The 10,470-nt window shown below is 40.9% G+C and overlaps 1 protein-coding gene across 1 annotated transcript in view; it reads left to right on the top strand.

The window, feature by feature from the left end:
- Positions 1 to 9,925, top strand: part of SLC35F2 (solute carrier family 35 member F2) — a 45,229-nt gene extending 35,304 nt beyond the window's left edge. The window contains exons 4-8 of the mRNA XM_081099633.1: positions 561 to 717; positions 1,531 to 1,687; positions 2,684 to 2,736; positions 3,526 to 3,680; positions 8,935 to 9,925. Coding sequence (XP_080955759.1) covers positions 561 to 717; positions 1,531 to 1,687; positions 2,684 to 2,736; positions 3,526 to 3,680; positions 8,935 to 9,120 — 708 coding nt within the window. The 3' untranslated portion in view covers positions 9,121 to 9,925. The remainder of the gene's footprint in view (positions 1 to 560; positions 718 to 1,530; positions 1,688 to 2,683; positions 2,737 to 3,525; positions 3,681 to 8,934) is intronic.
- The last annotated feature ends 545 nt before the right edge of the window (positions 9,926 to 10,470 follow it).

The raw sequence follows: 10,470 nt of genomic DNA on the forward strand, positions 1-10,470 counted from the left end.
AACCTACCAGGGACTAGGGATTGAACCCTCAACACAGGTAGGTGCCCTTGACTGAGAATTGAACCTGCAACCCTTTGGTCCATAGGCCGACATTGTAACTACAGAGCTGGCCAGGGCTATATCTCTTTGACTTTTCTTTTATTTTATTTATTTATTTATTTATTTATTTATTTATTTATTTATTATTATTTTCAAATGGTATTATGGCAGACAGAACTCAAAGGGTACTATATATTGTATTTTCTTTCCTTCTTTCTTTTTTTTTGGTAAATATATTTTTATTGATTTCAGAGAGGAAGGGAGAGGGAGAGAGAGATAGAAACATCAATGATGAGAGAGAATCATCGATCGACTGCCTCCTGCACACCCCACACTGGGGATCGAACCTGCAACCCAGGTATGTGCCCTGACCGGGAATCAAACCATGATCTCCTGGTTCATAGTCAATACTCAACCACTGAGCCACGCCAGCCGAGCATAATTGCTAACTTTTATTGTTACTTAATCACCTACCTCTTAGCTAATGAGAGGTGTTTTAAGCTGTTTCTACTTCCATGCAGCTTTTGGATTGCTTTGGAATTCCTGTGTTGATGGCTCTCTCCTGGTTCATCCTTTATGCAAGATACAGAGTGATCCATTTCGTTGCCGTGGCTATCTGTCTGCTGGGCGTAGGAACTATGGTTGGTGCAGACATACTAGCAAGGAGAGACAATTCAGGTAAGACTGTGACTTCTTTCTGGTTCAGTCTCAGAGAAAAGTTTTGCTTAGGTTTTCACTTTTATTTTTTAAACACACAGTACAATGCAGGAAGCATGCCCTGGTTGACTATCTTTTCAATTTTATTTTCAGGTTTACTTGCTTCTGGTATAGTGACCATTTCCACAAAGCTCCTACCTGCCCACACTTCTTGTTCCTTTTTGTCACACTGGTTTTGTTTCATTTCATTAAATAAATTTCTTTATATATTTGCAATCTTCTTTTGGTCCATACATTTGGATTAGTTATTAGAAAATATACTGTAGATTTTTTTTTTAAAATCAAATAGAGACTTTGTGTCTACTCTGTTGATGAAAATACTTTGATATTCTTTGGGTCAAGGTTCAGACAATTGATGGTGTAAATCTCAAAAGGTCTATGAGTTCACCCAACCTACAAGTGACTTCAATATCTCCATTAAGAGAGAAATGACCTTGTTTACCTACCTTCCTTCCTTATCCTTTTAAATTAATTCCCTTCAATAGATTCCATTAATTTCTCATGTCATAGAATGATTTTCTGAGACCTTACATTAAGGCATATACCACTGTCTTCCAGTCTGTTAGTCTCTTGAGCAGTCACAATATGAAAAATCACAGCAGAGTTGTGCCAGAAAGTAAGAAGATCAAGAGTCTTTAAACATCTAGAAATCAGGGTTTCTCCTTCCTTAAAATCTTAATCTTAAGTGATCACTAGCCACATAAATTCCTAGGAGCAAGCTAAACAGGTTTTCCTATTGATAATTGTTCCTTTTTGTGACTTGTCTTTCTGTAGGCAGCGATGTACTGATGGGTGACATCTTCGTCCTGGTTGGGGCTTCCCTCTATGCCATTTCTAATGTGTGTGAAGAGTACATTGTGAAGAAGCTGAGCAGGCAGGAGTTTCTGGGAATGCTGGGCTTATTTGGAACGATCATCAGTGGCATACAGCTGTAAGTCTAAAATTTTCCTCAAAAACAAAATAGGCAAATATGTCATAAGTTATTACTTCCCAACTACTAATATTCATTGTTTACTTGGCCCAAACTCACATTTAAAATCAGTAACTTGCTATAATGAACAACATAAACCGATGAACAAAAATAGAACCAGAGACATAGAAGCATCGAACAGACTGTCCAACCTGGGAGGAGATCAACCAAAGGACTTATAGGCATGCATATGAGCCTAACCAATGGACACAGACAGTAGGAGGGTGAGGGCATGTGCTTGGGGATGGGAGCGTCCAGGGAGAAAAAGGAGACTCATGTAATACTTTAAACAATAAAGAATTTAAACTAAAAAAATAAAATAAAACCAGTAACTTGCTACCTATATATTAGAGGATTTTTGAAATGTTAAGAATTATGTCTCATTTTCTTATACATGTGGTAGAGGCAGTACCAGTAAAGAGTCTCTTTATCAATTATTTCCAGAAAATATTAACTTCCTATCCAAAGGGAAAACACAATGTCATATTTTTCTCTTATAGCTGACTACTACTGAAGAGTGCTTTAAGACAGTCAGATAAGTTTATGGATCTTTTTGGTTTTATTCTTTGTCATTTAAAATAATATTTTTATTGATTTCAGAGAGAAAGAGAGAGGAAGAGAGAGAGAGAGAGAGAGAGAGAGAGAGAGAGAGAGAGAGAATCATTGATCGAATGTCTCCTGCACGTCCCACATTGGGGATCAAGCCTGCAACCCGGGCATATGCCCTGACCGGGAATTGGACCGTGACCTCCTGGTTCATAGGTCGACGTTCAACCACTGAGTCACGCCAGCTGGGCTCTTCTTTGTCATTTTTTATAAAAAAGATAGTTATTTTATACTCTAAGAAAAATTCAAAAGTCAACATAATTCCTCACCTTATTTGAAGTATAGCAGTTAAGTGCTTATACTTGAAAACTAGTTTGTGCACCTCTCTGTGACCTCTTGTTTTAACCTTAGATTGCTTGTGGAATATAAGGATATTGCCAGCATTCATTGGGACTGGAAAATTGGTATGTACATAAATGATCATTCTTTTTAGTCAGTATCCTTTCCTCTGACAAAGACACACATCAAGAAATAAATACTTCATTTTAGTAATATTTAGGCATTTTTGTAAAATCACAGAGTAATTCAATACCCAGGATAGTGGTTTGCATTGAGTTTCCTCTGAGAACTTGTAAATGAACCTCCATAGAAGTTAATTTTTAATCTTTACCTTCAGGAATAGCCTTTCTTTACCAGGAATTCTGAACAAGAGAGACCTTTGTCACATGAGCTTTCATGTGACAGATACTAGATCTGTATCTCGAGTCTTCAGACTTTTTGTAAAGGTTGTCTGCTTGATCATTCAACACCCTATTGGACTTTTTATTTTTGTTTTTATTGATTTCAGAGAGGAAGGGAGAGGGAGAGAGAGAGATAGAAACATCAATGATGAGAGAGAACCATCGATCAGCTGCCTCCTGGAGGGCCCCCACTGGGGATCAAGCCTACAACCCGGGCATGTGCCCTTGACCGGAATTGAACCTGGGACCCTTCAGTCTGCAGGCTGATGCTCTATCCACTGAGCCAAACCAGCCAAGGCCCCTGTTGGATTTTTGAAGTCCTTTATCTACATCACATCTTGCTGTTCTTTTCTTTCTTTCTTTCTTTTTTTCTTTTTGAGGGTGTTGTGTGTATCATTTGCAATGTTGTTATTAACAAGGGGCTCTGTAGATAGTATGTTATAGGACCAGCAATTTTAAATGGCAGCCAGGCCTTAAGCACGTTGACTTCTGATTTCTTCCATGTTTTCACAGCCCTGCTGTTCGTGGCATTTGCCCTCTGTATGTTCTGCCTGTACAGCTTCATGCCACTGGTGATTAAAGTTACCAGTGCCACCTCAGTGAACCTGGGCATCCTGACATCTGACCTCTACAGCCTTTTCTTTGGGCTCTTTCTCTTTGGCTATACGGTAAGTGAATAGAAACCAGGTTCACATAAGAACACTTTGTTTCATCCCAAAGAAGTAGTAGGTTTTTTTAAAGACTTTCTTAGACCCAAAAGTAAAACCTTCTTACCCTGTTGGCAAAAATGTCATCGCACAGTCCTCACTCCCTTTGTTACTGCTTCCAAGTTGGAAAATTGGCCCAAATAAGAATTGTTTTTCTGAAAGGTGAAATGCAATGAATTTCCTCTTCGGTATGGCCCAAAAACACCATTGCATGGAAATGCTAACGCATGTCGCCTGGGTAAGCAAGGAACCCCAGAGCCACTGTTGACTCTGAGAGACCGTCTCAGGTTGGGCATCCTGAGCTTCCCCCCTCCAGATTTATTGAGATATAATTGACAAGTGTATGAATTTAAGGTTTACAACGTGTTGATTTGATACACTTACATAGTGCAAAGCCCTACTACACAGATAGAGTCTGTGGTACCCGGTGGGAGGGAAGGAGGTCATTGTATCATCATGCATGCAGTGATGGTAATTTTATATCTGGAAGGGACCTTAAAGGTAATTCAATTTAGTGGGTTTTTCAGACTTTTTCTGTCTCCGAAGCCTCGCAGCATTCCAACGTGTAACCTGCTCCCAGTAGGAACAGCTCTTGTGACATGTAGTAATTCTCAAAAAGAGTGGGGTGGGAGGGAGTGGATCAGTGTCTTCGAGGGAAACAGGAAAGCAAAGATAGTATCTCCAGAGAGTCTGCTTCCCCTTCCCTCAAAAATTACAGAATGAATGATTTTATTTTAGAAGTGAGGAAACAAAGACTTATCAATCTTCTATAGACTGCACGTTTTTCTCTATTGTAATTAATAGGATGTGCATCTCAAGCTTATGTATTTATCAAGGTAAAGTCTCATGCATTAGAAAGAACCAAATAGGGAGATTTTTTTTTCCTGTACTTCACAGATAATTTCAAAACTCTTTGGATAGCAGTTCTCACACTTTTTGATATCAGGATCCTTTTAAAATGCTTAAAAATTAAGAACTGCAGGTCAGTTACTTCTATATTTATCATATTAGAATTTAAAACTGAGAAACTTAAACAATATTTATTAACTCATTAAGAAAATAAAAAAACATATGTTAGCATAAAACATTTTTAAAAAAACCTATATTGCCCAAAATAAAAATATTAGTAAAAATGGTATCGATTTACATTTAAAATAATCTCTCTAATGTGTGGCTTAATGGAAAATAGCTGGAATTCCACATCTGGTTCTTCATTCTGCCTTGTGATATCACATGTCAAGTAGTCTCTGGAATATTCCATTGTGCACTTCTAAGAGAATGAAGGTGAAAAAGGCAAATAGCATGTTGGTATAATTATAAAAAGAGTTTTGACCTGACAGACTTTGACCTTCAAGAGTCTTTGGACCACATTTTGAGAACTGCTGCCTTAGAGAGCCGTCTTTCCTTGCTGTCTTTGCAACAAATAGTTAGGGTGAACAAATAGTTGGGATGTTGGCTGTCAACTGGTAATTTTAGTTTCAGCTGGGAATAGCAACTACATATCTTAGTCTTTGTACAATTTTGTATCCAGGCAGAAATCTTTGGCACTGATTTTACACTACGCCCAGGAATTGGCTATGAACTCACACTGCCTAGTTCTGTGGATTCTCAGAAATTTCTGCTTAAGGGGTGTAAACTATTTTGCCTTGCCAGGTACACGTGACAGGAATCAGCTGTTATCTTTGCAAACTTGTTGGTTAAGGTATTCCTGAACTAAGACTAAAAGAGTATTTTTTTTTTTTTAGTAGCAGCATTAAACAGTAAAAAACTTTCAAAGTGAATCAGAGTGACCCTGACAGGCTTAGATTTCTTTTCCTATGAGAGTGAGTTGTTCTGTGGTGCTGAGCTTGCATTTCACAGAGCCACCACTAGAAGATGGTGTTTCTATTCTGCAGGTCAAGGCCAGTTGTTGGCTACCGTGCCCAAAGAAAGCCCGAGTTCAACAGGTTAACTAATGGCCCTGCTCACCTGTGTTTTTTTAAAAAATATTTTATTTTATTGTTTAAAGTATTACAAATAGTAGTACATATGTCTCCTTTTTTTTCACCATTGACCTTCCCCCAGCCTCTCCTACCCTTGGGCACATGCCCTTACACCCGCCCCCCCCCCCCCCCCCCCCCCGCATCTTGTGTCCATTGGTTATGCTTATATGCATGCATTCAAGTCCTTTGGTTGATCTCTTAACCCCACCCCCACAACACTCCCTAGCCTTCCCGCTGTAAACATACTGATTTAGATTTAGTAGTTTAACTTTAACTGTCCCTCATAAGTAAAATAGTGTTCAAGGAGGAAGTAAAGCTAAAGAAATAAAAGCTTAGAGGTAAAAGAACCCTTGTCACTACCAAACTGTTGGAAGCTCCCTTAATGTAAATATTTGCTCTTTAACTGCTCTAACTGTAATATGTGAAAGTCCTTCTGTGTGCCATTTTTTTCGGCCACGTGACTTTAAACTATTCTCAAAATTGGAGACTACAAATTGTAAATTCCTTTCTAGCTGTTTTGCTTTTTGTTTCCCTGACTCTGCATGCCTAGCAGTTCACTCTTGAATCAGATCAGATTTCATCGCTCTTGGTCAAAGGTCATTTCAAGACAGAGCAAAGAGCAGGTCTTCTGTGATTTTCAGTCAGTTACAGAGGTGGAAAACCAAGCATGAAGAAGCATAAATAAGAGCATAAAGAAGATATCTAGCATTTTAAAAATAGTTTTTAAAGACAGAATCGTAAGTCCAGTGTACCTCCAATTATTAAAATTGTAGTATCTAAATTAACTGGCTCTGACTTTTTGAAAGACAGTTGAAAAAGAGGTTTAAAATTTTCTGCACTTGTCTGTGTCGGACTCTGCCTCCTTTGGAACTGATCTTGAGTAAATACCTATTGAACAGAGTATCCACAGAAGCTTCCTGTATAGATCCAGACACAAGGGTAGAATTTTAAAAAGAAGAAAAAGTTCGAGTGTCTAATTCAGGAGACTTACCTCATTTCTTCTCAGTCTCTCCCTCCTAATAAAGGTGCCTTGATTTAATCACCTGTCTTTGTAAGAAGGACAAGATGCTTTTTCTTCTAAATATTTAAAACCACCAAACCAAACAAGACATGTTTTGAATAACTTATATAGGGTTTCCCTGAGCAACTGAACATTTTATAGGAGAGCATGATTAACTTTCATAATACCAACCTAAAAAGTTCAGGGTACTCTGAATAGCTTTAACTTTTTCTTCCTCTAATCTTCTCTGGATCTTTCCCTCCAGCCCCCAATAAACATTATTAAACACCAGCTATGTATAGGGTACTGTGCTGCGTAGTAGATCCAAGAATTAAAGGCAATGGTCGGAAATGAGTTGGGTTGCTCAGCTTGACATTCACACTGGCTTTGCATCACCACTGGACCCATTGAAGGCTTTTCTGCCCCAGGGAGGGCTGTGGCTCTTCCATTCCTTAAGCCAGTGATGGCGAACCTATGACACACGTGTCAGAGGTGACACGCGAACTCTTTTTTGGTTGATTTTTCTTTGTTAAATGGCATTTAAATATATAAAATAAATATCAAAAATATAAATCTTTGTTTTACTATGGTTGCAAAGATCAAAAAATTTCTCTATGTGACACGGCACCAGAGTTAAGTTAGGGTTTTTCAAAATGCTGACACACCGAGCTCAAAAGGTTCGCTATCACTGCCTTAAGCAGTTCTAAAGGTTCAAGGTTAAGAGGTAATTGAGCATCACCCTTTGAGCCAGTGGTGACCCACCGAAACCCCCAGCTGGAGATGACCAGAAATCTACCTAATACTCATTCCAAAATCTATTTAGTTTTTTCTTCTATCTTTGAGAGTGTATCTTGCTTTTTCTTCTCTCTGTCTCTCATCTTTCTCTTCTCCTTTCCCAACCCACTGTTTTGTTATTGTTGTTCTTTGTTATCTCCCGATTAGAACTGTTTTTATTGGGCACACTATGGAATCTAAGCTAATTTAAAAATATTTATTGGCTTGACTAAAGTAGCACCTCCTATTTTTAATTTACAATCAGGTTAGCAGGGCCACTTATAAATTGTGTTTGCTTGTTCCAAAGAAAAAACACGATCCTGGGCATTTAATTACACATTCATTATGCTGCATAGTTTCCCTAATTTTTATTACATCCTTCTTGGCCAGTCTTCCCTTATTCTCTTTCTGTGTTTTATTTTTCATGCTGTTAAAAACAAATACTAATTTCCTTACACTTGAACTTTTGTGTGGATCCTTAATTAAAATAAAAACAAATATGCAGAGTACTTATCAATTTAATTAATTTATTTTTGTTCATCTTCACCCGAGGATATTTTTTTCTATTGAATTTTTAGAGAGAGTGGGAAGGAGGTAGGGAGGTGGGGGAGAGAGAGAAACATCGATGTGAAGAGACACATCGATTTATTGCCTCCTGCATGTGCCCCACCAGGACCAGGGATCGAACCTGCAACCTAGATACATGCCCTTGACTGGGAATCGAACCCACAACCTTTTTTGATGTACAGGATGGTGCTTCAACCAACTTAGTCACCCGGCCAGGGCTGTGCACCCACATTTTATCTGAGATCCTGTGCTCCTCTGTTTCATACCAATGTAAGCTGTGCCTTGGGTCTGAATTGGGCTCTCTCACTGTATCCACTCACCTTTCATTCTCTTAATTAAGTGGGACTAGTTCTGCGGTGGGGTGCGGCTAGGTTGCCACAGAGAAAGGCAAAAGTTCCATTTCCTAGAGCTGTAGGTAGCCAGGTGGCTGATGTGCCAGGGGACGTTGTCAGAGACCCCGCATTTACCAACACACACGCACACACACACACACACACACTCACACACACACTCACGCACACTCACACACACACACACACACTCACACACACACACTCACACACACTCACACACACACACTCACACACACACACACACTCAAACACGCTCACACACACACACTCACACACACACACACTCACGCACACTCACGCACACTCACACACACACACACACACTCACACACACACACTCACACACACACACACACACTCAAACACGCTCACACACACACACTCACACACACACACACACTCACGCACACTCACACACACACACACACACACACTCACACACACACTCACACACACACACACACACGGGTTTTGGCAAAAGGCAGCTGCAAAGCTGTGTGTGTGCAGGAGCATAATCCCCAGCTGTTCTCTCCTCCTAGTTTTCGGGGCTCTACATCCTGTCTTTCGCCATCATCATGGTGGGCTTTATTCTGTACTGCTCCACCCCCACGCGCACGGCGGAGCCGGCCGAGAGCAGCGTGCCCCCCGTCACCAGCATTGGCATCGACAACCTGGGCCTGAAGCTGGAGGAGAACCTCCAGGAGACCCACTCCGCATTCCTGTAGCTGGAGAAGAAGGGGCGCCGTCCCCCCGAGGCCTCCGGGGAAACGGGGAGCTGCCACTGGGACAAAGCAGAGCCTGCTGACTGCCGAGTGGAAACCTGGGGAATGACCGGACTGAGAGCCAACACTCGAGCATCGGATTGGATCCACCGGTTCGATTTTACAAAGGGATGTCCCACAAGTAGAAATACCGAGATGGAGCAGAAGCCAAGGCGAGGGCTGTGCTTCTGTGTGTGAGGGCCAACACTGTGAGTGTCAGCAGACGGGGTTTGGCCCCATCTGGGGTCTGGGAGGCACAGGTGGGCGAGCAGAATGGGGCAGAACCCACACATGAGCCAGCCTCAGAACAGGGCTGTCGAGGCTGGGCTGGTGGGCAGGAGTAGAGGCGGTCCAGGGCCGTTCTGGAGTGGGTTTCCTCTCGGTTTTGTCCTTCTCAGGCAGCCGTTGTCCACAAGCCCCAGCTGAGGTCTGGGGACTGCTTGCCCACGGCAGGAAAGCGGGTGGGGCAGCCCAGGAGAATCCTGAGACACAGTGAGCGCCATAGACGCTTTGGAGTGGAGTGCCGTAAACCTAGGGGCCCTCTCTTCATGGTTAAAGAGGATGCTACCCCACTTCTTACAACTATTTACGCTCCGTGAGATTTTTATGATCCTTCTTCAATGAAAGTGTTCATAGGCAGCATCATTATGATACCAACTACCAGTGTGCAACTTTACAGAAACTGCATGTAAGCTTTTTTTGGATAAAAATATAATAAAAGAAATTGAGCGTAAGTGTTCATATTATTAAAAGATTTCTGATTTCATGGAAATACACCCGCGGTGGTTTTTTTGATTAACCAGTTTCCCTTGTTGGTTTTATTTTATTTAAAAAAATATTTTTATTGATTTCAGAGAGGAAAGGAGAGGGAGAGAGACACAGAAACATCAATTGATCGGTTGCCTCCTGCACATCCCGTACTGAGGATTGGGCCCGCAACCCGGGCATGTGCCCTGACGGGGCATCGAACTGTGACCTCTTGGTTCTTAGGTCGATCCTCAACCACTGAGCCATGACGGCCAAGCTCCCTCGTTGATTTTAAATGTCTTAATATACTCAAGATTTCTTCACATCCAACTTTTCAGAATCATGTCTTCTGTAAGGTAAAATAAACCTATCCCTTTGGAGCTAGGCTGGGATGAAAGGAAATTCAGAGTGAGCTCACAGAGAATTTGCTGGAATAAGTATTTTAAAATTATTTTAATTTCTTTTTTAGGGTGAAATATCTCTCATTCTCTGAAGCCTGTTAAAACTGATGCTTGGTTTTCACCTCCTACCAATCACAACTGCCAATAAGTGAAAAAAAGTTATGTT

The sequence above is a fragment of the Myotis nattereri genome, assembly GCF_964212035.1.
Source record: "Myotis nattereri genome assembly, chromosome: 9".
Lineage (NCBI taxonomy): Eukaryota > Metazoa > Chordata > Mammalia > Chiroptera > Vespertilionidae > Myotis > Myotis nattereri.